At 35.0% G+C, this 26,933-nt stretch overlaps 2 protein-coding genes and 2 pseudogenes across 2 annotated transcripts; 2 read left to right on the top strand and 2 right to left on the bottom strand.

Moving 5' to 3' along the window:
• Positions 1-228: 228 nt before the first annotated feature.
• LOC115988390 lies at positions 229-3,982 on the bottom strand. The gene is made up of 5 exons (XM_031111936.1): positions 3,828-3,982; positions 2,585-3,278; positions 1,762-1,998; positions 1,285-1,376; positions 229-1,182 (listed from the first exon to the last, which is right to left on the bottom strand). Exons 2-5 carry the CDS (start codon positions 3,233-3,235, stop codon positions 570-572), a joined length of 1,593 nt encoding a protein of 530 aa, XP_030967796.1. The 5' UTR covers positions 3,236-3,278; positions 3,828-3,982; the 3' UTR covers positions 229-569.
• A 1,060-nt stretch (positions 3,983-5,042) lies between these two features.
• On the bottom strand, positions 5,043-16,728 carry LOC115989200 (annotated as a pseudogene).
• A 3,314-nt stretch (positions 16,729-20,042) lies between these two features.
• LOC115989379 lies at positions 20,043-20,554 on the top strand (annotated as a pseudogene).
• Positions 20,555-24,263: 3,709 nt separating this feature from the next.
• Positions 24,264-26,560, top strand: LOC115992314 (anthocyanidin 3-O-glucosyltransferase 5-like). Its single transcript, XM_031116466.1, has one exon. The coding sequence runs from the start codon at positions 24,418-24,420 to the stop codon at positions 25,834-25,836; it is 1,419 nt and encodes a 472-aa protein (XP_030972326.1). The 5' UTR covers positions 24,264-24,417; the 3' UTR covers positions 25,837-26,560.
• The last annotated feature ends 373 nt before the right edge of the window (positions 26,561-26,933 follow it).

The following is a 26,933-nucleotide window of genomic DNA, read 5'->3' as shown; positions in this document are numbered from 1 at the left end:
GAGAGGGTGAGCCATGCTGGAGAAGCAGGGCACATGCCAGATATATCAGAATGAAGATCTGAGAATTTTGCATGTGCTCTAGCTCTCCAGCTTGGACCCTCTTTCTTGCAAGTACAGGTTAAATACATTGAGCAGGCTTTGTAATAAAAGAGGTAAGTTGCCTGCAAGTTTGTCTTGAAACTTCTACTTCAAAAGATGCATTTGCTAAGGGTCTAAAAAAGATTGTAGTATCACAATGTTTCATCTTCATACATAATCATTTGTCCTACATATTCTTGACATATCGTTCTATTTATTCTTTAAATTAGGTAGAGGATCCATTAAGGAGGAAATAACACACACACACACACACACCATTTACATTAATATGGACCTTTGGTGGCCTTAATTATTTTCATACACAACTAAACTAATAAATAATTTGCAATACAAACCTGTTTGGCCAACACCTCAAGAACATTGTTCCGCTCCTATCATCTGTAGTTAGCAATCCACGTCACCTTAACCATAAGTTATTTTCAAACATCATAAGACAAACAAAGTTTTTAAAACCATCCTTTGTTGATCAATCAACTACGATTCTCCAGAGCTGATGCAGCAGACTCTACATGAGCAAGCAAACAAGAATAAACTTTCTGCTTCAACCGCTCAACTGTCTCTGCTAATCCATCATTTTCTGAGCTCAATTTGCTTGTCAGTTTATCCAACCACTCATTTGCATGCTTAAGCTGTGACAATGTGACAGCAATATGGTTGTCTGGCTCCATTCGCCGTCCTGCACTGTCCTTACCTTTCTTCTCTTGGGTAACTACACGAAATCCAATATCCAATGCTCCCTCCAAAAATTTCAAAAACCAAGATCTTGTTTCATTTAAGAGAACCTCTCTAAGTTCTTTGATCTCTTTTGCACCATCCCCTTTAGCCCATTCTGATTTCTCAGTCCCACTTAACTCAATAGGGAGCTTTGGAGACTTTAACATACTTTTACCGTGAATAAGACCAGCCTTTTTGCTAGTTTTGTCTGTGTTTGGAGCAGATTGGTGAGTCAATAACTGAAGTGATTTATTCTTTAATGGATCTGCTACATTTGGTTGTTCAATGAGCTGGTATAGTGTGAAGAACTTGGTGAGATATAGGTGGGGGTTCTCTGGTGAGGAATATGCGCAGAGATCAGCAAACATACTGAAAGAAAAATGCACAAGTAAGACTTGGATATAATTATAAACTGGTTCCTTTATGGTGATATTTTTTGAAATGAATGATTTTGTCATGAAATGAACTTACTTGAGGCACTTGACAAGAGTTGCAGCTGTGGATGCCTCCTTTTGAGCTTCTGCTGCAACCAAAGAAGCTAAATTTCTCCTTCTAAGCATTCCCTTATAAAATTTTAATAAAGGAAAAGAAAGAAGAATTACTTAGTGATTGTAAAGAAATTGTGATATTTTGCTGTTTTAAGGTATTTTTCCCATGTCAATTCTAAATTTATTAATAGACCATCTACTCAGTCAACAAAAACTGATAACGGATAGTAGGCAATGCAAGGCATATTTGGCCATAATTTTAGTGAAATGCAGCGGGATGAATGTATTTCTTCAAATTAAGTACTGCCATATATGCTACCATAAAAGAAGCAGCAAAAGATATCCATTGAATTGTCAATGTGGCAGATGAAACAGTAACCATATAACTAATTTATGAAATATAGAAGTTGTATAAGAATAAAAAATAATTAATGGAAGTGGAGGAAACAAGGAAAGTTACCTTCCCTGGCTTCGAAAGTTTAGCAGGTAGAGAAGCCCATAAAATTGCCTCAGCTGATTGGTTTTTGTCTTTATTGTTTGATAAAAAATTAAAGTTCATGTTTTCCTGTTTACTTGAAGTACGTTTTGCAGGAGTGCTCTTCGAAGGCACTGCAGTCTCCTTGTTGTCAGATACAGCTACGTCTGGCTTTGATGAAAGTGCATCAGATCGATTTCGGGAAGGAGTCATTGAGCGTGTCTGTAATGATCGTACAAATGATCGTCACTAAATAGGTTTTTTACACACATTTAAGCTTCATTTGACTAACATTTCTTCATTGAGCCCATCATATGAACCATGTATCATTTATTTGATTGTCCCATTGACATGAATCATTGTCTGAAATTGCTTCTTTTTTTTTTTTTTCCTTATAGGGGACAATAAATCCTAAATAATTCTGAATAATGCACACCACTATTTTCATTTGATGTATATAAACTCTTTCTTTACTAATTCTTATAAATAGTTCTTGTTAATTCACTTATTTCACTGTATGTACCTCACATTTTTATTGTATCAGGAGCTTTGCAGAATCTAATTACATTAGGATTTCAGGGTTGTACTGCAGAAAAACATGACATTCTAATTAATGGCGCACATATATTTTTTATATTATTATTATTATTATATTCTAAAATTTTCCCAATGGCTTTTCAATTGTTAACATACTGATATAATTTCCAACAAATATTGCCTAGACAAAGAAAGCAGGATAAAAAAAGTCCTAAACTGTGTATTTTTTCCTTTAAGATTGGAATATATGTCAAACAAGCAAGAATCATACCTGACCTTTCAGCTCTTGCTGCTTTCCTTTCACTAATCCAATCTTCTTACTTGCTCCAACATTCTCATTCTCATTGCTCTTCCCACTTTCATTTGATTCTGCCACACTTGCCTTAGCATTATTTGGTGTCAAAACACCCTGCATGTACCTGGATGCAACAGCTGCCTTTTCCTCTTTGATTACAATTTTCTGCCTTGAGATTTCCTCCTTCACTTCCAATAACTCATTCAATTTTGTGCCATTTGTTCCTTCATTGTCAGATTGGACTGGACCCTCTGATGGCTCTAACATTTGCATCAAATCCTTTGGATTCCCCACAAAAGGGTGGCGTCCTGGGACCGGTCTCACTCCAACAAGAATAGGAACTGGTCTTCCAGCTTCCACCCTATCAACATATAAAAACTGCCCAAGTTGCAACTTGTTGTTCAAGATGAGCTCATTGTCTTCTCTTGATAGTGAGACATATGTCGAATGAGACGAGTCAGAGACTTTTATGAAGAAGCCTTGATTAGGCCACAAGTCAGACCCAGTTAAGGCAGGCACAATGCTAATCACTTGCAGTAGAACGGATCGATATTCTCCACGAACTTTTACATTGGAATTTATACTCTGAAGAAGCTTTAGTAGGACTCCAGGAGTAAGCGATGCCATTCTTTTCCCTTGTCTTCTGAAGATCCAAATTTGTAATGTCTACCTGAATGATGCATTGAAGTTCATGGCATTAACTAATCAGAGTTAGATGTTTATTCCATGAAATTTACCTCATACATTACAAATATTAATCCTATGCATTCCTTAATGTCAAAGACTGCCACGTTTTTCAGTTTGTGTAAGATTTTTCTAGGAAAATTAGATTGACACTTTCTGTCTATAGCTTCCTATTATTAATAAGGTTTCAATCAAGTGTGTGGTAATAGCAATAAAATTGCCTAACAAAATGAAGGTACTGAATTGGACTAATCATTCAAATAAATCAAGTACGAAAGTTTTAAATGTTTTGCACCCTATCAGGCTAGACAATCTGTCACAAAATAAACTGAGGAAAAAAAAAAGAACTATAATGCTTGAAACATCATAACGCTATATTCATTGACAAACAAGAATTAAACCAAGAAAGTAAGTACTGGATTTTTTTTTCCCCTAAAATGAGTAAATGGTATAAGTTATTAAGCTGTATGTATCACAATGATGTGCTTTGGAATGAATAAAAATATTGACATGAGCAAGAAAGATGTATAAGTACCTGAGAGGGAGAGAGAGAGACAGAGCATAAAGAGCCAAGAGAAAAAAAAATAAAGAGGTCCTTCTCTGAGTGAAAGAACAAAGTTTTGCATAAAGAAGCGAAACAACTGTAGCTTGAAGACACAAAGTGAGTCTTATTGTATTGGTCTAAGGCTTAAACAAGAGCCTCTATAGCTTTGCATGTCAGGCACGTAATTATCAACTTTCTCTTGGCTTTCAAGCCAAGAGACAATGTATCCAAAAAAAGCCAAGAGACAATATTTACATGTTTGAATTATGTGGTCCTTTGATTTAAAATGACAAATCTGCCCCCCCTTTAATGGAGCATCATGTTGAAGCTTTATTGGTACCGTCAATGGGCATTCTAGTCAGTTGGTTGAGGGTCGTCTTTTCCTGGTTTCATTTCTTTTTACGTTAGAGGAAAGGGAGCCATTGAGAAAGGTAAAGGGATTCCAATGTCTACTTCAGTCATTAATGCAGTATTTAATCATTTTAAATTTTTTGATAAACTTAATCATTTTAATTTGACTAGAGAACTTGCACATATGACACATTAGAAATGGGATAAAAATGTGACCTTTTTTTTGGATAAACATATTGATGTAGATTGTAGAACAATGAGCTCTCATACCAATATTTTAACTCAAGAAAAAAAGCAAAACTTGATACTAATTAACTTTATTAACTATAATATAAGACTTAAAATAACATACAATTGACTTCCTAAATGGAAAAAAACAAACTTAAAATTAATATAGTCCTATACCGAGCATTCTCTCAACTAAGGCTACTGAAAGGGAACTATTACCTAATACTTAACAAGGCTCAGCTTAGATTCATGGAAAAAGTAATAAGGAAGCCAAGTCTCTTTTCTTTTGTCCCCTTCTGACACAAGAAAAGATAGGAAAATAAAAGGAACTCATTAGGACACCTACCCCAAGTGTAAGTTTCAACCAATCCAAATCCATTGGCCCAATTACAAATCTAATAAAAATGTAGGACCTGAATCATCTGATGTTACTTGATGTAAGTAGATATAATAGTCAGTTCAAACTCTCCACTTGATGGTTGCACATTAAATATCAGCTATCAATCACAAATCACAATCATTAAAATTACCACAAAAAAAAAATGTTTAATAACAAAATGAAGCTAAAGTTACTCTATTCATGGGAAGCAAACTTTATAACATGAAGATATGAATAAAATACATTGCTCAGGAAAATGCATTGGCTTCAGTTTCTGCACGAACCAAGTTAGCATACACACCATTAACATGGGAAGCCATGAGTGTCTCATGGTCCCCATACTCCACAACTGCACCATCTCTCACAACAGCAATCATTTCGGCCTCTTTGATCGTGTTGAGGCGGTGGGCCACAATGATTGTGGTGGCTCGCTTAGTAATCTTCCTTAATGCATCTTGGACATGCTTCTCTGACTCCAAGTCCAGTATACCGCTAGCTTCATCTAGTAGTAGCACCCTTGATCTCTTCAGTATGGCCCTTGCTATTGCAATCCTTTGTTTCTGCCGACCCGATAACTGGACCCCACTTACACCAACCTATAAAAAAAACAACAATAATCAAGCTTTAGTCCTAAAATTTTGGGATCGGTTATGAATTCTCAAGAGACTAACCAAGGGTAGGTCACATGTATAGTAGTAAAAAATTAAAAGAAATGGTAAGGTAATTAGAGATTGGTCACTTGCTATGGTGTATCATAAAAGGTCCCTTATAAGCCATCTAATTAAAATTTCATCTCACCCTTGATCAAACCTTTAAGAGAATGTATTATTTTAGATCTTATGATAATCCCAGTATTATGCCATACCTGAGTTTCATAGCCTCAGGTAGGCCACTGATGAACTTGTGAATGTAAGCTTCCTAATTAGCAGCCTCTTCGATCTCAGCCCATGACGCATTTGGATCCCCAAATGCAATATTTTCTGCTATGGTCCCTGCAAACAATGCAGGCTCTTGACCCACCAAAGCTGTTTGCCTTCTCAACCACTTAACATCAAATTCCCTCAAATCAATACCTCCCATCATTACCTTCCCTTGAATTGGATGATAAAATCTTTGTATCAACCATACTACTGTTGATTTTCCTAATCCACTTCCCCCCACTAAGGCCACCATGCTTCTACCTTTGACCTTTAAGTTGAAATCACTTAACACAACCGCCTCAGGCCGAGAAGGGTATGCAAATGTCACCCTTTTGAACTCAATATCCACTGGCTTTGACCTTTCAATCTTTCTGCCTTTATGTTGATCATTACCAATCAATGGCCTACGATTAATGATGTTGAGTATTGCTGGAATTGCTGTTGCAGCCATGGAAGTGTCTGGGGCTAGAACAGCTAATTGTCTAACAGAAAATGAGCTCAAAACAAGAATGAGAAATATCTTATATACCACCCCAAAGTTTGTTGTGTCTTCTTGGACAAGGCGTGCACCATACCAAAGGATTAAGGTATATGCTCCATAAATGGCACCTTGGGAGAAGCCAAGTGTTAGGCCTTGAATTTGTGACCTTTTCACTGATTTTTTCTTAGGCTCTGATAAGGCTTGGTCAAATGACTTAATTAACTGTTCTTGAGCTGAAAATGTTGTGACTGTTCTAATGTTTGAAACTGCACCAGATGCAATATTGCTAGCTTTGGCATATGATTTTTTTATCAAGACTTGGTTCAATATTTATGATCAAACTCAAGTAGCTTGCACCAAGGCTAAAAGGAGTGAGAGCTGCAGCTACAAGGGTTAGTTTCCATTGAAGGAAAAATGACACACCAAGTCCAACTGCAGCTGAACTCAATCCCATTAATAAGACTGATAGACGATCGCCAAGGACTGAACGAAAACTAGTACAACCAATTGAGAGCCTTGGGACAAGTACCCCAGTGGAGTTTTCTTCAAAATCAAACCAACCAGGTTCTTGATTTAATATGGATTGGAATAAGAGGTCTCTCACTCTTATTGTGAGGTTTGTTCCAGCCCAACCACACAAACCTTGCTGTCCTGTAATGAAGATTATACACCCAAAGCCAAGCCCAACAAGTACTAAACAAAGGTCACCAACTTTTTGTTTCATTTTTTATGGGGGTTCATCAACATAAAACTGAAGGGCTTGGCCAAGAATTAGAGGAAAAATGGATAGAACTGCACCTGCAAGCAATCCCAAGAGAAATCCTAATACTAACATGAAGATGTCTGGTCTTTGTAACTTCCAAACTTCTGAAAGTTAATAATTTTCTGGATTTGTTTCTTGTTTTTCTTCCTTCTCTTCTAGTTCTTCATCTAGCATAGACTTCAGGTAATTCGACCTTGAAACATCATTGAAGTACTTCGATCCCAATACATCATAAGTTGATTTCTCATTCATAGACAACTCAGAAACTTTTCCGGTATTATTTTTTGAAGTGTGGTTTGAAACTGCATCAGAAGCAAGCTTGACAAGGCTAGGCCCCGGCTTTTTCCATAAGCTGACTATGGTTGCCAATTTCTACAGCAGAACCACGGTCAAGAACCACAATGGTATGCGCATTTCTTACTGTTGCTAGCTTGTGAGCAATGACAACTGTGGTTCTGCCAGAGCAAATCTTGTCAATGGCCTGTTGGACTATAGTCTCAGACTCAGGGTCTAGTGCACTGGTAGGCTCATCCAAGAGAAGGATGCTAGGGTTTTTGATCATGGCACGAGCGAGTGCAATTTGTTGTTTCTGACCTCCTGAGAGCTGGGTTCCCCGGTCCCCAACCTGTCCAAGTAAAGTATATAAACCAAGTTAGACTATGAATGCGTTTTGTAAGTATTTCTTATGTATAATGGTCTATGCATATGTTGTTAATCATGTCTGATTGCACCAGAGTATCATAGCCTAATGGGAGGTCAGTGATGAATCTGTGAGCATTGGCTGCAACGCAAGCCCGCAATTGCCTCTTTCTTGGTAGCGTTCTCCTTCCCCATCATCACATTTTCTACTATGCTTGTGGCAAAAAGAGCTGGCTGACCAAGCATACCTATCTGGTCTCTTAGCCACTTGACTTGCAGTGTCCTTAAATCATGACCATCCAAGGTGATTGTTCCCGCCAAAATATTTGATACTCTAACCAAAACAGGAGTGAAATGTAGTAATGGCAACACTTTTGCATAATATGATCATAAGCTTACCTATGATAGGGTCATAGAACCTCTTTATAATAGCAAAAATAGTGGACTTTCCACCTCCACTTGCACCAACAAGTGCAAGAGTCTTATGAGATGGAATCACCAGATGAAGAGAATTGAGAATTTGAGCATTGGGACGAGATGGATATGCGAAAGTAATGCCTTTGAACTCAATCCTTCCGCGAACACTTTTGATTGCCCTCCCTTCAGGGCTGTAGGGATCTATCTCTGGAACTCTGTCTATAATTTCAAACACCCGGCTTGCCGCCACAGTTCCTTGTGCAAATTGAGCATAGTATGATAGCGACAATGCCAAGCCCCTGTGAAAATGTAGACATGTATCTTTCATGTCAAGTACTAAGAACATTGTAGAAGATTTGGTGCCTTTTCAAGAAAATTTCAGAATCATTTTAATGTCAACGCGATGCCCCGGAAAAATTTGACGATTTGTTTTTTTGTTAAGTGAAAATGAAAATAGTAGTTAAGATCTATTAGTTTTAGTTCCAAACCCTTCTTAAAATGATGTGATTATTTTCTAACAAAATATAGTTGATACATTATATTAGATTTTCTAAATTAAGTTATTTATATTGTTATTTAAAAGTGTTTAAAATTTTGTAAGTTTTTTTTTTTTTTTTTTTTTTTTTTTCAAGAAAACATAATGCACTTTACATTCAATTTATTATATAAAGTGACAGATTTTATAAATAATGTAATGTTTGGTTGGGATTTGTTTCTAGTACTCCTTACAAATGATTTATATTCTATACATCTTGAATGACCTAAAGAGAAAACATATATAAGTAAATTTATCATGAAGAAAAAAATATACAAAACTTTAATAACATAATAAAAATGTAATTTTATAAAGAACTTACCAAAATTACACTGAGAATGTAACACAATGAAGCAACTCATTTTTCTACAAAAACCTCTACTTCCAAAATATCACCGAAATGGACTGAATGGAAGTAGACTAAAATGGACCTAAATAAACTGAAGTAGATTGAAATTGACCAAATAGACTGAATTAGACTGAAATAGACCAAAATAGATCTAAGTAGACCTAAATGGACTGAAATTGACCGAAGTAGATCAAAATAGACCGAAGAGAACCTAATCGACCAAAGTAGACTAAATAGGCCAAAGTGGACCGAAATGGACAGAATTAGACCCAAATGATCCGGAGTAGACCTAAATGGATCGAAATGGACCGAATGAACTGAAGTCACCTAAACGGATTCAAATGGACCAAAGTGGACTAAAGTAGACCTAAATAGACTGAAATGGACCGAAGTAGACTGGAATGGACCGAAGAGAACCTAATGGACCAAACCCGTCCAAAGTGGACTAAATAGACCAAAGTGGACTGTATGGACCGAGTAGACTGAATTAGACTGAAATGATCTGAAGTAGACCTAAATGGATCAAAATAGACCGACCTGGACTGAATGAACCAAAGTGGACCAAACGAATTGAAGTGACCTAAATGGACTAAAATGGACCGATCTGGATGGAAGTAGACCTAAATGGACTGAAATGGATTGAACTGGACCAAATTGGACCATGTTGGACTGAAATGCTACACTGATGTTGCTTAAAGGAGCATAGCAATAATAAATATTACGTTTTAGTTTTTAGATATTATATAGATGCAATGTGCAGGATTATGTTATAAAAGGCACATGTAATTGAGAGACTAACTTTCATTTAATGGAATTAGTTTGCACGATTCTTAGTTATTTCTTAAGAAAGTGGATATCAAGCTTATTACCTTCCCCCAACTTTGACACCAAAGAAACAAGCAATGGCAGCACCTCCAGAGATCTCTCCCCTTGCAACCAAGACACCTCCATACCAGAAAGCCAATGCCCATGTTGAATAAGTAACCAAATAGATTACTCCAATTCCTGCACCCTTAGCAAAGCCAAGCTTTGCCCCAAGAGGCATTGATTTTGTCAACAATTCAGCATATCTTGCAGTCAGTTTATCCTCGGCAACAAATGAAAATACAGTTCTGATTGAACTGATGGTTTGCTCTACCACACTACCAGCTTTCCTATAGGAAACCTGAAACAAAATCACCAAAAACGAATGAGCAAAATACTAAGACATGACACGAAAAGAAGTTGTTTAGTCCATGTTATTCTCTTTTCTACTTACCTCTTCTTTTGCAGCTAGACCAACATAAATAGCTTTGTAAGCAATACCACAGAACATCATCAATGGGATGACTGAGAAGACTACTAGAGATACTTTCCATGACCTCAAAAATCCAACAATATATCTACAGATGAAGGTAAATATATGGTGGATGAAGGGTGCCATCTACAGTTAAACACACAATCAAAAAAAAAAAAAAAGGTGCAAATTTGTTAATGCTATTTGTCTTTATAACATGCTACTCAACTTAGCTGTTCTATAAACATAGACATACTGCTGGCTTAAATCTCCAAAAAAATACTTCATATGAGATTATCTTATAATTATGAAGCAAATAACAAATTATAATGAAAAGGAATGTGAAATATTTTTTTGAAACATTGAGGTTTAACCTTCTCTCCCATCACTTCTTGTATTTGAGCAACATCACTTGAAATTCCATGCATGATATCACTAGTGCTGATTTCTGTGTCAAAAAAGCCAATATCCTGTCGCAGAACTGCTCTTAGATATTCTGTTCTTATTCGTTGAGCAGATCTTTCTCCAACCAGTCTCCAGCAAGTGATCTCTGCAAATTTTGAGATATAGAAAACAGTACACTGTTGTATTACTTTTGAAGATATTCAAGTCTTACAAAAAAGGCTCTAAAAAGTTACAAAGGAAAATGAAATGAAGTATTGTAGGTCTTTATTCTATAATCTCCCTCTTACCCAGGTATGCTCCAACGACCACAATTGCTGATAATCCAGTCATAAGTAGACATACCTAAGAATTGAAAATTTCAAAGAAAAGATGATTAATTTCCACAGTTGGTCAAAATATATTCTGACTCATTCTTTTGGTTCATTACAACAAAATATTTAAGAATTTTAGAATGTAACCTATTAATTTATCCTTTCAGTTTTGTTAGAATAATAGTTAAATGATTACATTTACATTTTCCTAACAGCTTAAACTTTTAGAACAATTGAAAATTTATCATGGTATAAGAGCAAGTTTTCTTGAGTTTTAAGCTTTTGGAACAATTAAAAATTCATCAGGTGGAACACTGAGTTGCATAATAAGGCTAATCCTCCATTTTCAATCCTTTATCTTCCATGGTTCGATATTCGTAGACTTCCCTTCTGAGGTTGGAGGGGCAAATGGTACCTGTTATTTCACTCTAAAAATAATGACACTAGGGGGAAAATGGTTATTTATACAGAAAGTAGTGTACCTTCTCTACATCCTTCATCATCTGGCCTTTTTCTCCATTTGACGATTCTATGGCAATCTTATTCGCATACTCTCCAAAAAGATAAGAATACCAAGGAAGGGATCCCCCATTAATCAGAGCTCCCAAACAACCCAAGATCACAAGAAATATATCCCACTTTGTTGAATACTTGAACAAGCCAAGCAGCCCAATTGACTTTGTTGGCCCCCCATCACCCTCATCATCATCATCTTCCTCATATGCCGAAACCTTATCACTGTCATTGTACTGATCATCACCCCCAAAATGATGACTTGGAGTTTGCTGAACCCCATGTGATATCCCATGACCATTGTGCACATAACTATATTGCTCACCATGGTGTCCAATATGTGAAATTTCATGACCACGGTGATCATAACGAGAATGCATATGTGATAGGTCATGACAATGATGATGATAATTACCTTATGAGACGAGCCATGAAGAAATTCATGTTCTTGAGACTCATATTTAATCATATTAAGCTCATCTTTCGTAGCCAAAGGACCACTACTAGTTCCACCTCTAATGTCCAATGTTGAAACCCCACGAGACCTACATTCACCAGAAATGAAACTGTTTCCAAAAAATGGACTCTCGCCATCTCTAGCAACATAACTTTGGAACTCAAGCCTCCCTGCAGAAACAGCCGGCAAAATTTGCCAAACAGTACAATTTCAGAAATATTTCAGCCGGATAACACGCGTTCAAACTTATTTAGTAAGTTGGACTTTTTTTGGAAGTCGATTTTACCAAACTCGACTTCCTACTAAAAATCTGTTCTAACGTGGATTAAAAAAGAGAGGAAAAAGCCACGTAGATGCATTGAAAGTCGAGTTTAGTATACTCGACTTTCCACTAAACTCGACTTTCAGTGGAAGTTGAGTATACTAAACTCGACTTCCAGGTGCAATAAAAAAATTTGCCACCTCCACGTATCTATTATTTCAGCACTAAAAGTCGAGTATAACATACTCGACTTTCAGTAAATTTCCCCACCTACCCCACCTATCTCAATTATTTGAGCACAGTAAAAATTTATTTAAATGGAACTTGAGTCTATCAAACTCGAGTTCCAATAAATTTTACTACCACCCCCGTCTCAGATTATACACTTTGATGATACACTCAACTCTCACTTTCCACTCAAACTCTCACTTCTCACAGCTCTCTCCCACGCCAAAGCTCTCCCTTTCACACACATTGATCATTCAACTCTCACTTTCCACTCAAACTCTCACTTCTCACAGCTCTCTCCCACGCCAAAGCTCTCCCTTTCACACACATTGATCATTCTACAAATTAAAAGGCCTTTCTTCTTCTACAAATCACATTGATCATTCTACAAATTAAAGCTTTTCTTCTTCTTCAATTTGTAGGTAAATATTCAAACCTTTTTAATTTTTTTTTTTTTTTTTTTTTTGTTAGACCTAGCTATATACTCACTTTTTCATTTGGTAGATATATATATATATATATATATATATACACACATACCACTTTTATATTGTTGATGAGTAATGTATTGTTTGTAATAGTAATTTATTATCATTATTATTATTATTGTTTTTTGCATTTGTTATTTGTGCTTTGTAATGGGTTGTTAGTTGCAATGTGTAACATGTACACATTTTTTAATCGGTAACATGTTAATATTTGTAATGTGTAATGGTTTGTTAGTTGTAATGTTCAAACCATTTTAATTTTTTTTTTTTTGGTTAGACTTGGCTAATATATATACTCACTTTTTCATTTGGTAGATATATATATACACATACCACTTTTATATTGTTGATGAGTAATGTGTTGTTTGTAATAGTAATTTATTTTCATTATTATTACTGTTTTTTGCATTTGTTATTTGTCCTTTGTAATGGGTTGTTAGTTGCAATGTGTAACATGTACAAATTTTTTAATTGGTAATATGTTATTTATTTGCAATGTGTTGTAATGTGTAATGGTTTGTTAGTTGTAAGGTGTAACAAATATTAATTTTTTAAGGTTAGCGACCATGTACAAATTTGTTTGAGTTTAAAAATTTGTTTATAATTGTTTGGTGGACTATACAATGTTATCTTTATATTTGCCTTGAGGTAATATTTTGTAGTTCATATCGAATAAAGGTGTTATATTTGTCACTAATTTTTAGTAAACTTATTTGACTTACAAGCTTGTAATGAGTTCGATTGATTTATATCTATATTATGGTGGGGAGTCCTGCAGTGATGTGACTTATGGAGTGACATATGAAGGGCCTGGTAAAAAGATAGAGATTATTCAACTAAAAAAAGGGCGGGAGATAAATTTGAAGAAGTTGAAAAAGAAAATTATCAAAGAGCTAGATTTGGACCGTCAGTTGCATGACATAAAAATTATATATCATGCTTCTCATGCAGTGTTCAATGACCGTATTGTCTTCACGTCCATTGAAATAAAAGGAGACAAGCATGTTAAGATTATGTTTGACCGGATAAACTCTACACCCCAGTTAAAAGTTGCCGAGTTGTATATAAGTGTGGAGCCTCGTATAGAAGTTGGCGGTGAAGATGTGCAACAAACAACTTTGGAGGGTGGTGGCGGGGAAGAATTCCAATCATTACATATGGATAGTTATCCGACTCTTACCCCGTGCACCATGGTTGGGGGTTATACACCACCATGCCAAGAGACACCAACTCCAATGGAGGTTAGCGGATCTAGTTATCAACAAGAATGTATTCAATCTCTAGGGAGGGAAGACGAAGACGAAGATGATGTTGATCATGGTAGAGATGAGTATGAAGAGATGCTTCAAAGAAACTCCATTTGCGAACAAAATGCTTCAAAGAGTTTTGGAGAGCTATGGTTCCAACAGAAAGTGTGATGGAGGAAAAGTATGGCTTGAGGCCTAGCATCATGTAGGTAAAGGAAAGACCATTTTCCACTAAGCTAATTCGAAAAAAAAAAAAAAAAAAAAAAAAAAAAAAAAAAAAAAAAAAAAAAAGTCAGCTACACACAGTCAGTTCATTAATGAAGATTGTGTTTCTAGGCTGCATATAAGATAGGAAAATACACAACTGCAGAAACCTAGGAAACTATTAGGCAAAAGCTACTTCTTGTTGACTAGTGGAACATTGTTTGATTTCCAAAAGCTATTCCAAAGTTTGCTTTTAAAAGTTGCTTCATTGTTAAGAACAGGTTACTAACAAGGGACAGATTAGCCTAATGGGGTTACTCTGGAGATATATTATGTTTGTCGTCAAACTAAGCAATGCATAGAATTTTCTTGAAACAATAATAAGTAAACTCTACTTCTGCACTTCTCTTTAATTATTGCTGCTAGTGTAACATGGTCACCAAACTTCATTTTTCAATTTCATTTTCATGTAGTCCTTGCCATAAGGAAACAATTTAAGGAGAAACCAAAAAAGAGACAGCCCTATAAAACTCTCAAGAAATTATTTTTCATTATGGAGTATTGAGAGAGTGGTAACAGAAACTTGCATATTATCAAATGATAACTAAGAGACAACTAAAAGCATGAGATCACACTGGTAAAGGCATATGGCTCAAGGGTTTTAGGGTCCCAAATATAATTATGCAAAGGCTGGAATCTAATTAGAGGCCACTTCAAGATACGAAAACGCAAGCAAATCTGCTCTGGCCTAAACAAGAAAAAGTTAAGAAAAAAATAGGAAAAAGCCAAAATGATATCATATACTAAACATGACTGATAGTTGGGGCAGGCAAAAATCTCAAAAGGGAATTGCCATCATCCAAAACTAAGTAACTAACGACAAATCTAAGAAACCATGCTAACAAACAATAATATACACTAGTATTTGTTTAAAAGTTTCTCTCCACTCACCCTACTCTTTTGCCTTCTATAGATGGTACCCAAGTGTGAATGAAACAAAAAACAATTCAAAAATTCATTGGTTTACATTGAGACTGAGCGAATGCCAAAGTTCAAAGACCATTTCCACTAGTATTCAACTAATAAACTAAGCAAAGTGCTAACATTCTCAGAGGGTATGACATTGAAAAATAAGCAAGACCAAATTGAGTAAATATTATTTACATTCAGAAGAAAATGGAAACATATTTCAAATCTAATCCCACTACCAAACAAACATCCAAAAGTTCATAAGCAACTTTAAAATGCACATTAAAAAAAAAAAGCATACCGTGATTTAACTTTATATAATTTGGCAGTGATCAAGAACTATATGTATATTAATAATATTATTTTCTAAATCATGAACAAAAGTTAGACAAATTTCATATGCACCTTTCTGTAAAGGTTAGCTTTGAAGGTCATAAAATTATTGAGCAATTACCTGCTAGCTTCAACAATTGGAGCAATGCTCGAAACAAAAACAAATAAAATGATGGAGAGAGAACGAACAAATGAAGAGAAAGAAAAACAAACAAATGAAACCCAAATCTCCAAATCACTAAACCTAAAAAGCAAATCAAAACCCATTTCATTTCAGCCAATAAATAAAGAGAAGGAACGGCGAGGGACACCGGAGAGACAGAGAGAGAATGAACTTGCCGGTTGAGTCGGAAAACGATGGACGGAGAGGGAGACCGGAGAGAGAGAGAAGGTTATCGTAGAGAAGGAATGGTGTAGGAGAGAGAGTGAACTTGATTATACTAAACTTGGATTCCCCTTTTTACCCCCATGAAATTTTTTAACCTAAGCTTGAAGTCGAGTTCACTAGACTCGACTTTCAATAGAAGTCGAGTTCAGTATACTCGACTTCCAGGTGGCCTTTTTCATTATTTTAATCCACATCAGACTTAAATATTTGCGGTGGGGGGCGTTGATTTTGCCTGGAAGTTGAGTTTGATAAAATCGACTTCCAAAAAGAGTCTAACTAACTAAATAAGTTTGAACGCGTGCTATCCGGCTGAAATATTTCTGAAATTGTACTGTTTGGCAAATTTTGCCAGAAACAGCCCCATAGCCTGAATAATCATGTTATGGACTTCCAAAGTCTTGAAAGCCTTTTGATCAAGAATGGTAATAGTCATTGGCTGAACGACGAAATATACGACTCTTTGAGGGGGGCATGGGAGTCCATGGATTTAAAGCTGCACTTAAGTTGCTACTAGCATGCCAGCTAGTAGGCTCAAACTGCCGTGATAGTTCACCTTGCCATGACATGTCATTGTCTGAGGCAAAAGGTGTGGCCGGAGGTCTGTTTCGGGTTCTTCTAGGGGTGGGAGTATCGGACCTGTGATGAGAGCTGGAAGAAGTGCTAAAGTGTGAGCTGGTGGGTGTCAGATGGAGGTGGTTTTGGTGGCTTGAGGGAGAGTAGAATTCCATTTCAAAGGAGGAGTCAGCCATTGATGGAGGAGTGTGATGGTGTGGAAATGTGACATGAGCTTGAAATGGAAGTGGTGAAAAGGAAGGGAAGGAGAGAATATAGAGGAGAAGAAAAGAACAAGGACTACATTGTAGTTGGCGTCCAATGTTGGTTTGTTAGTCACTATACTTTGCCTCTTCCGCCTGTATTCTAGTTTAGTTAGTCTAAGGTGGATTACCATTAGTTTAATCGGTAAATTCTCTTGTCAAGCGTAGGTTTTAATCTTGCTTAAATAAATAAATAAAAAAGTTTATTTTGAGATCTTGATTAAGAGTGTGTTTGGATACCGCTTATTTTGCTGAAAACAATAATAAAAATAAAATTTTGGATTACTGTTCACTCCACCAAACACTGTTCATTTGCCTTAATGCACTGTTCATATCCCATGAACAATGCAAGAAAAAAAAAAAGGCAAAACGCTAAACGTGGATGTTGGACGTGGAATCCAAACGGGTGCTAAATAGTAAAGAACAATTATTATAAAATGGACCCCATAAATTTGAAATCTTATCAAATCTAAAAAAAAAAAAGTGAAAAAAGATTAGTTGTTAAAGGTTCTGTTTAGTATAGTCCAAGTTACTCTACAGGATCAGAACAATCGAAATATAGGTTCAAGGTTCTCTTTGTTTTGTCTGAGTTGAGGTCTTGTAATTGTAAAGGTACAAGGACTAGCAACATTATGCATAAGAACAGGAGGGTCTATTGTTCTAGTTTGAAAAAATGTCAAAACATTTTGTTGACTCATATCAAATTTTAAAGTTTATAGTGTCTTACTATCCTTTATTCAACCAAAGGGAGATTTTAACCTCTATTTTAAGTTGCAACACTATTTGAATTGACAAATGGCCTTGTTTTGGGTATGTGAGTTAATCCCTAAAGACAGACAACACAACATAGTGCACGGCCAGCTTATAATGCAAGGAGGCCGGCTACTTAAAAATGTTCATAATCATAGTTTCCTTAGACATTGACTTATCATTTTAGGAAATATTAATATATAAAAAATGTGTATCTTTGTAAACTAAGTAATGATTTATAGTTGTAGATACTAAATCTTAGCAGTATTTTCTCGAATTGTGATGGGTTGTTTTCACTTTTTTATGAAAACGATTTCTTTGATACAGAAGCTTGTGAGTGTTTGCTAATGAAAAATAGCAAATATTCTCTCCCTAGATGGCAGCAAATTATCAATAGTTTATAGTTACAAGGCTTTCCTCATTTGTCATTAAAATGTGATTTAACAAGGGTCCAGACTGGATCCACTGGTGAAGAGACCACAGCATCCAACAATGAATGATAGTCAATTATACATGAAAGATTGACCATGACACAGCCCTTGAAAAGTTCTCAAAAAAAAGGATAGATACATGTTTCAAAACAAAATAATAAGTCTTATTCCACAAAGAGGGAACACGGACCATCTCCAATAGGAACTCCCAAAGCTTAGGGAGGAATAAAAGAGATACATTTTACCATCAAATCCAACTAGCATCAAATTGGACAATTACGTTTTCATAGTTTAATATATGAGACTTTTCAAAAAGAAAACAAATGAAAATACAAGATATCTGCACCAGGATAGATATACCTATTACCTATCCACCTGGAAGGTTATGTATGATATAATTTGGGTGGATTTGATTGGATTGAATTGTTTAAATTTGTATTAAGCGGGCATGTGCTGATTTCCATATCAAATTATTTTCTAGATGAATCTTGAGTTCATAAGTGATTATGAAAAGTCTCAATTGCAACTTTTTTTTTCTTAATAATTTGATAATTGGGGAAAATGGGATTTGACCCTGAATGTTATTACTCTTTTCCAAAAATATGACTTATATTTTTCTTTCATTTTTAAACCTAAAATTATTTATTTATTTATTTTATTGAATGACAATTTTATACCTACAAAGGATGTGTGACAAGTTTTGACATAAAAAACTTGTTACTTGTAACATTGGTTTACGACATATGGTTTTATTCTTCCCCAATTACCCATTGAACATATTCGTTCCAAGAAAAGAAAAAAAAAAAGAGTAGCCCATTGAACATACCATCAGGTATTATTAGTGATATGCAAGAAGCCTATATAAAAGTACCATGATGCTTCTTCTTTCTTTTTTTTTTTCTTGTTATAGGTGATAAGTTATTGGTTATAATTTAAACTTACTACTAAAATTATTTTTTTGTCTACCAATAACAACCCATAACAACTTATCACTTATAATTTGTTATGACAGTGTCGTGAAAATATTTTGGATATAGTATTTCTCATATTCATTAGGGAGTCACTAAGAGCTGGGATTAATCCAAGGACCTCAAGGCTTTGTTGATAAAATGAGAATGAGAGATTAAATTCCAAGTAGATAATACCAAGTCCTATGTCTCAGTTATTGCTTTTAAGACCAAATTCTATATGAAAGGCTGAGATTTCAATGAAAGAATTCAGCCTGTTCAAAATGCATTTATATCCACATTGTCTTTTTGTTTCTTCTTGGGATACAATTTATGAATCAATGTTTAGTAAAGAGGATGATGGTCATTACTCATTAGTCACGCTACACATATGAGGGCATAAACATGTGTACCATTATATTGGAGACGGTTTTCAGTTTTCACCATTTGAACCAGAGAATAAGTATATGTCAACCCCAATAAGAGAAAAGGCATATTTATTGACACCTATATTTCAGTTATCATAGTACACACGATCATAAGCCAAAAAGTTCTTAATCCACACGCATACACACACTCAGAGTTTGGTATTGGCTTAAAAAGCTAATTTTTTTTACTATTTAGAGTCTGTTTGGGAATAATTTATTTAGTTGAAACTAAAAGTTTTTTTTGTTGAAAATACTGTAAAGAAAGATAAAAAGTAGTTGAAATAATATAATGGGATCTATGAATAATATACCAAAAAATACAATAAGACACATAAATAATAGCAAAAATAAGCTGAATAGTAAAAAAAACTGGTTTTTTAAGTCAATGCCAACACAACCTTAGTTTATTTTCTACTATTCAGTTTATTTTTACTTCTATTTAATTTATTTTTGCTATTATTTATAAATCTTATTATACTTTTTGATAGTATTAATGAGCCCCACTTTACAGCAAAAAGATTTTAGTTTCAAGTAAATAAATTATTCTCAAACAGACATTCAGGGTTTGTTTGGAGTAGAGAGAAAATAGGAAATAAAATGAGTTTGTGTGTTTTTTTGGGTGGGAAGAGGTAAGAAAACTTTTGTGAAAACTTTAATAAGTTAGGCAAAGAACTGAAGTACTTTCGAAAAAGATGCGTGCCAGTAACTCGTCTAGAGAAGAACAGAAGTTTCAGGTCCGAAAATAACAAATCTCAGACAAAAACAAAGGTTTCATAGAGCTACTGAGGCAACTAACTGTTTGTGACTCTGTATCTGACAAAGATTTTGAAGATCGATTTTGGGAGCTCAGCGCCCTTGGAAGAGATGACCACATTATTTCTGTGGTAGAAGATGAATCTTCTTCTGGGAAAATTATTGCAACTGGGAGCATTTTTCATCGAGAAAAAGTTCTTGAGGAATTGTGGCAAAGTTGGGCACATTGAAGATGTTGTGGTTGACTCCAATGCTCGAGGGTTGAAATTAGGCAAGAAAATTATTGCGTTCCTCACAGAGCATGCTCGTTTGATGGGATGTTATAAGGTGATTCTTGACTGCAGATTGGAGAATGGAGCGTTCTATGAGAAATGTGGCTTTAAACAGAAAGAAATTCAGATGGTTAAGTACTTTATTTGATTTTATTTTTGTATCACTTACAAACCATTTTTGGCAGCAGTTGTTCTGCTTGTGACCGGATTATTTTCTTGAAATTGAAAACTTTTTGTTAAAAGTTAAAAATTAGCTAAAATAGTACAGTGAGATTCATGAATAGTATCAAAAAGTGCAGTGGATTATAAATAGTAACAAAAATAAACTAACTTTTTAAGTTGGAGTCAAATGCGCACTAATTGTATTTGGAGATTTTTTTTTTTCCAATTGGAATGAGGCAAGCTCTATCTGTGCATTGTGTCTAATTCAGATTATTTATTTTATTGCAGTTGATTTTGTTGCGTCAAGAAGTAAATCCGTTACAGGATATAGTTTTTCTGTTGTTATTAGTATTGAAATGCTTGATTATAATGTGAATTTGACTATTTGAGTACATTAGTTTATACCCTTAAAATGATCTTTATATTTGGAGTAAGCAAGTTGTATCCATCAAATTGTCAAGGCTGCTTATCTCTGGTTGCAAAGTGAACACGATGATAAATGTTGAAGATTATTTTGCTTTGCTTCTTTTGCCTTTTATGCAGTGAAGACATAATTTGAAAACTTAAACCATCAATTTTTCGTTAGAATCACTTAGGTAGTTGCACTTTTGAGTTTGTGTGTGAATTTGTTGCTTTCCCATATTGTCTACAATCGTTCTTTTGGAAAATAAAGCAAGTTTGCTTTTTGAAATGGTTTTTGTGGATTTAATGATAATCTGAGGTTTATGTGGCAAAAGGGTGTTATGTTAAGCATTTAGGTAGTTGAACCTCTGATTTTTTTTTTGGGGGGCGAATTTATTGCTTTCCCAGATTGTTTATAATCGTTCTTTGTTTAAATGAAAAATTAGGGAAATTTACAAAAAATAGTGGAATGAGTTGTTCTGCAAGTCTTCTAGAGGTGCTAATATTGTCATATTATGTAGTGCAAGTTTAAGAATCATACATTGCTACTTGTTTTGATTTTAAGTATAGTAGATAAAATTCTCTATGTTTTAGCATTTGAATTTCTTTTTGGGGGTTTGAAAATTTGCATGAGGTATAAGAAGATGCTTCCCTAATGGTTCTCTGGAACTTCACCACCAAAAACAACTTTTGCTTTTTGGTTGCTTTCTTAATCTGAAATTTGAAAATTTTAGGCCTGTTTGGATTGAGGGGGAAGGGAAGGGGGAGTAGAATATAAACAAGACATTAGAGTAGTTCTCTTAACACAACAAATAAATATGATATATATTGGTTTTACATATTCATCTACTTTAATTATGATGTTATAACTAAATAATAAATCAATAAAAAACCAAAACAAAAAATTTTGTCTATACATATTCATCTTGAGCGGTTTTAACTTTACATATAATTTTGCATTTACATGTTCATTTACTTTAATTTAGATGTTTATAACTGAAAAATAAAATCAATGAAGAATTAAAAACAAAAAACAAAAAAAAAAAAAAAAATTTTTTTTAAATTTATAAAATGGCATTCACAAATCTTGCTTAATATTTGATGGTAGAAAAGATATAACCTGACAACTACCCCATGGGAGGAATCCAAATCAAGGATGTTATAGATCTCCTGCTAGAGGTTTATACTCAATGGTGTTTGTTGTTGACCTAATTTGGAGAAAAATCATATTATAATATGTCCTATTTTGTGTTGTTGTCAAGTTTTTGTTTATTTGGAAAAAGATAGTCTAGACAATATGATGAAGAACATTTTGTGCAGTCGAAGAAGAAGAGTTTTGTATAGTTTCCTTTTACTATTTGTAAATTTTTTTTTAACAAACTAGCAGCAAATTGTTATGTTTTTTTTATATGATGTTCCTAGATATTTGAGTAATTGTTTTAAGTGTTTACGAATATCTGATATTACTCTTCATCTTCCATATCTCATTAGTATATTTTTGAAGATTTTGAAGAAAAAAAATTCAATTTTGTGCTTAAAATTATTTATTTATCTATTTATTATTCAAATATTGGATTAGATTATGACAATATTTACACAATACTTCTCCTTCTTTTTTTCAAAAATTTTCCTTAATTTTTTCCCATTTGGAATTGTACTCTTGGTTTATTGATTTATTTTTATATTATTTTTATATTATTAAGGTAAAAGAGTTAAAATCATCATGTATAAAGCTACAACTAGCACTTTTGCTTAGAATCAGCCATCTATTTCTATTGCATAACTTCAAAACCTTATTAAAATTTTTGAATTTGATTGTACATTGGATATTTGGCTTATCACATTACATTTGATATGTTTTACATATTGGGAAGGAGTTTGGTTATGATGCGATTTTTATTTTTCTCTTTCTTTTTTGTTTTAAATTATAGTTTTGTTGAGTTTTATTATTATTTTTAGATATGTTTTTTGGTGTGTAGGGTAGAAAAAATTGGGTTAGAGAAAGTTTGTTTAAAACTAAAAGAATAATTTCTAAATTTTATATATTTTTTAATAATACACAAAATGTTATAAATAAGTTTTATTAAAAAAATGAATATTTTCGCTAACTTACCTTTGATTTCTTGAAAAATTATATTTTTTTCATTAGATACAATAAAATTTATATATTTTACATTTGTGATTTTTCCTATAGTAAATGAAAATATAGTTATAAAATACATTATTCTTTATTAAATTAATCCTAATTGTAAAAAATAAACTAAACATAGAGCACCTTAAAAGAATTATCACACGCAACACATAGAACCGCGGCTAGTATAAATAAATGAGGTGCATGTCCATATATGCACCTACCACACTGTCCTATTAGAAACACAGCTTTCGAAGCATTTAGAGCAATTATTTGATAGCTGCATTTTCATATATTTATGCGAGCTGATAAGGCCATATAACCTTTTCTCTAATATAAATAAAGGAGGTGCATGTCCCAATAGGCACCTAACACACTGTCCTATTAGAAACAAAAGCTTTCGGCGCATTTGGTGCAATTATATGATAGCTGCTTTTTCATATATTTATGCGGCTAGCTAGTACTGTCCTATTATACACGCAGCTTACATGGTCGTCTTTTGATTCTGTTCTTGGGTCCAAGATTTTTGTTGTTACTCTTTTGTAGGAACTTGACCTGTTTCTGAGGTAGGCAGTTCCTAATGTTTTTCTTCTTCAATAAAATCCTTCGCTATTGATAAAAAAATAAAAAAAATAAAATTTCCCTTAGCTAAGCTGAGCATAAGTGCCAAAGAAAGAAAAAGGAAAAATATTCTTTCACACTCACATCCATTTTTTTACACATTCATAATTGATGTGAAAATACTATATTTTAAATATATTCACATTTTCACATATAAAAGTAGATGTAAAAAAAATAAATGAAAAAAAAAAAATATATATATATATTTTTAAAGAGTTTCAACCTATGGCGTCTGCTTCTGATGATAGCTCTTTTATCATCAAACCAAGATACCAATCAGTTTTTGATGTAGGCGGGGATTGAAGTCCAGATCTCTTATTCAACCATCAGAGATTTTACCAGTTGAGTTAGCTGAAACCTAAAAATGAAAAATATTGAATGTGAGAGAATCAAAACTCTTAGAAAAAAATACATGCCCAACACAATTCTATATTATTAATTAAGGAAAATTTTAAGTTTAGATTTATAATGACAGTAAAATGTAAACTTGAATTAAAAAAAGGTTACCATTTTGCTCTATAAATTGAGAGATTTTTTATTTCAGCAGAGGTATATAGATACGTCCAGTAGCACCACAAACCCATGTTCTGCTACCTACACAGAGACACCAAAATTGTTCTTAGTTGTTGCAAATTGCAAACCTGAGCCAACTGTCCTATACTGTACATATATACATAGACCCACTTATCCACACCAGTCTCCAACCACATCTCACAATCTGAAACCATGAAAGTCCATGTTGCAGTCCTTCCAAGTCCAGGCATGGGCCACATCATCCCTTTTCTCGAGCTAGCTAAACAACTTGTCGTCCGCCATGGCATCCATGTCAGCCTCCTCAACATCACCACCGAGGCTTCTGCAGCTCAAAACCAACTACTCCACTCACCAACTCTCCCTCCAAACCTCAAAGTTATCGACCTCCCACCTGCTGATATTTCAGCACTAGTCACAGAAGACGCTGGGATTGTCACTCGGCTTTGTATCATCGTACAGGAGAGCCTCAAGCCACTAAAGTCGGTCCTCATCGAGTTGGGCAAGCCACAAGCTCTAATTATTGATTTGTTTTGTACACAAGCTTTTGAAATCTGCAATGAGCTTTCTATTCCTACCTACACGTTGTTCACATGCTCAACTGCTTTCCTTGCTTTCACTTTGTACCTTCCTACACTGGACCGTGAGGTGGAGTGCGAGTACGTTGACCTTCCTGAACCGGTTCAGGTCCCAGGTTGCACTCCGATACGAATCGAGGACTTGCTAGACCAGGTCAGGAACCGGAAGATTGATGAATACAAGTGGGTCTTGTTCCACTTTAATCGAACCCCATTGGCAACAGGGATTTTCTTGAACTCATGGGAGGATTTTGAACCAGCTTCGCTTAAAGCAATAAGAGAGCACCCTTTCTATAAGCAAATAGCCACACCACCAGTTCATCCAGTTGGGCCGCTTATCAAAGAGGACGAGCCGTTGACTGAATTAGGTGCCAAGTGTGTGGCTTGGCTAGACAAACAACCATTGGATTCGGTTCTCTTCGTTTCATTGGGTAGTGGAGGGACTCTAACAAATGCGCAGCTCACTGAGTTGGCATGGGGTTTGGAACTGAGCCAACAAAGGTTCATATTGGTGGTACGTAAGCCAACCGATGGTAGTGCCTCAGGTTCATTTTTTAACGTGGATGGTGATGTTAATGATCCAAAGGCATATTTGCCTGAAGGGTTTATAGAGAGGACCAAAGGGGTGGGGCTGGTGGTGCCATCTTGGGCTCCACAAGTAGCAGTGCTCCGCCACCCATCAACGGGTGCGTTTTTGTCCCACTGTGGGTGGAACTCTACTCTAGAGAGCATCACTTATGGTGTGCCGATGATAGCGTGGCCGCTTTATGCAGAGCAGAGAATGAATGCGGCGATGCTGGTGGAAGAGGTCGGTGTGGCTGTTAAGCCGATGGTGGGAGAGGGAAAAGGTGTGGTGGAAAGGGAGGAAATAGAGAGGATGGTAAGGATGGTAATGGAAGGTGAAGAAGGGAAGGCAATAAGGGGTAGGGCTAAAGAGCAAGAACACAGTGCATCTCAAGGGTTGAACTTTGGTGGATCATCATATGAGTCACTTTTTCGTGTGGTCAAAGAATGGACGACTTCAGATCAAATCTAATTGAAAGTTTGGGACGATTACACACTCCGATCACCTATGCGCTGTTTGAGTTAAATTCTGGTCATGCATGTTTTTGTCTTCATTGTGAAAAATTACATGCGGCATAATAGCCTTTGGATACATATTTGTAATGGTTAGTCACATTTCTCTTTCTTTTATTAAATTTGAGTTTGGTGGTGGTTAGTGTGTCCACTTTTGGCATGATCCTTGGTGTGAAGAAGTGCCTCTTCGTGAGGCTTTTCCAATTTTCCTACTCTTTTTAACAGGTTTTAGAATTAGGCCCTTCGATGATGTGAAGGGTTGCAGAGGAATATTTTTATTCTTCTTCGATTTCTGTTGTGTGTGGAAAAGGATTTATGAAGAAGTTTTGAAGGTTTTTTTTCCTTTATTGGAGAGTATGGACCTTGCTTCTTGAATGGCAGTGAGCAAGCAGTGGAGAGATGGCCTTTGTTAGAATGAGTGAAGATTAAAGCAGAAGAAGAACAAGTCTAGTCTATGTATAAAAAGGGCCAATGAGTTAGTACTAAAGTGCGCAACGCTACAGTACATTGATTTGTTCAGTTCTTTTTAAATATATTTTTTTAAAGGGTACTTGCTCTACAGTACTTTCGATGTTTCAATTTCCACTGTCATGGCTTGCTGTAAGCATTCCCATCAACAATTCTGTTAAGGATTGGATTGATGGTTAGCTAAATTCGAGGCCAGCTGGTCCTCCAATGGAAAAGAGAGAATAATAGAGAAGGAAACAAAGAAAAAGGAATATAAATTGAGTAACAATCTTCTTATTGATCCTTCTTTACAACTCTCTTGCCTTTGTACAAAAGCCTAATCCTTGCCTTCCAACCCGTGGCTGGTACTCACAGCTAAATCCCAATTTCCTAACTAACTTCTAACTACCTGACTTGCCACCCTATCATAACCACCCTACCACTTGTCCTCACCATCTTGTATACAAACAATCTCAATACACTATACAATATCAATATTGAACCTACTGATACAATTGCATTACAATCATACACAATCCTTGTCGTATAACCCCACTTGTTATCTGCACTAACCACAAATATCCCTAACAAGTACCCTCCCCTTAAAGC

The sequence above is a fragment of the Quercus lobata genome, chromosome 5 (genome assembly GCF_001633185.2).
Source record: "Quercus lobata isolate SW786 chromosome 5, ValleyOak3.0 Primary Assembly, whole genome shotgun sequence".
NCBI lineage: Eukaryota > Viridiplantae > Streptophyta > Magnoliopsida > Fagales > Fagaceae > Quercus > Quercus lobata.
The sequence above is the reverse complement of the archived record's forward strand: the minus strand, read 5'-3'. Positions and strand labels throughout refer to the sequence as shown.

What these genes read in the sequence shown, in the direction of transcription:
- LOC115988390 (XM_031111936.1), bottom strand. Translation starts at nt 3,235, where the DNA reads ATGGCATCGCTTACTCCTGGAGTCCTACTAAAGCTTCTTCAGAGTATA. An exon ending in AACTTTCGAAGCCAGGGAAG is followed by an intron (nt 1,377 to 1,761) that starts GTAACTTTCCTT and finishes AAATTTTATAAG; the next exon opens with GGAATGCTTAGAAGGAGAAA. An exon ending in ACTCTTGTCAAGTGCCTCAA is followed by an intron (nt 1,183 to 1,284) that starts GTAAGTTCATTT and finishes TTTTTCTTTCAG; the next exon opens with TATGTTTGCTGATCTCTGCG.
- LOC115992314 (XM_031116466.1), top strand. Translation starts at nt 24,418, where the DNA reads ATGAAAGTCCATGTTGCAGTCCTTCCAAGTCCAGGCATGGGCCACATC.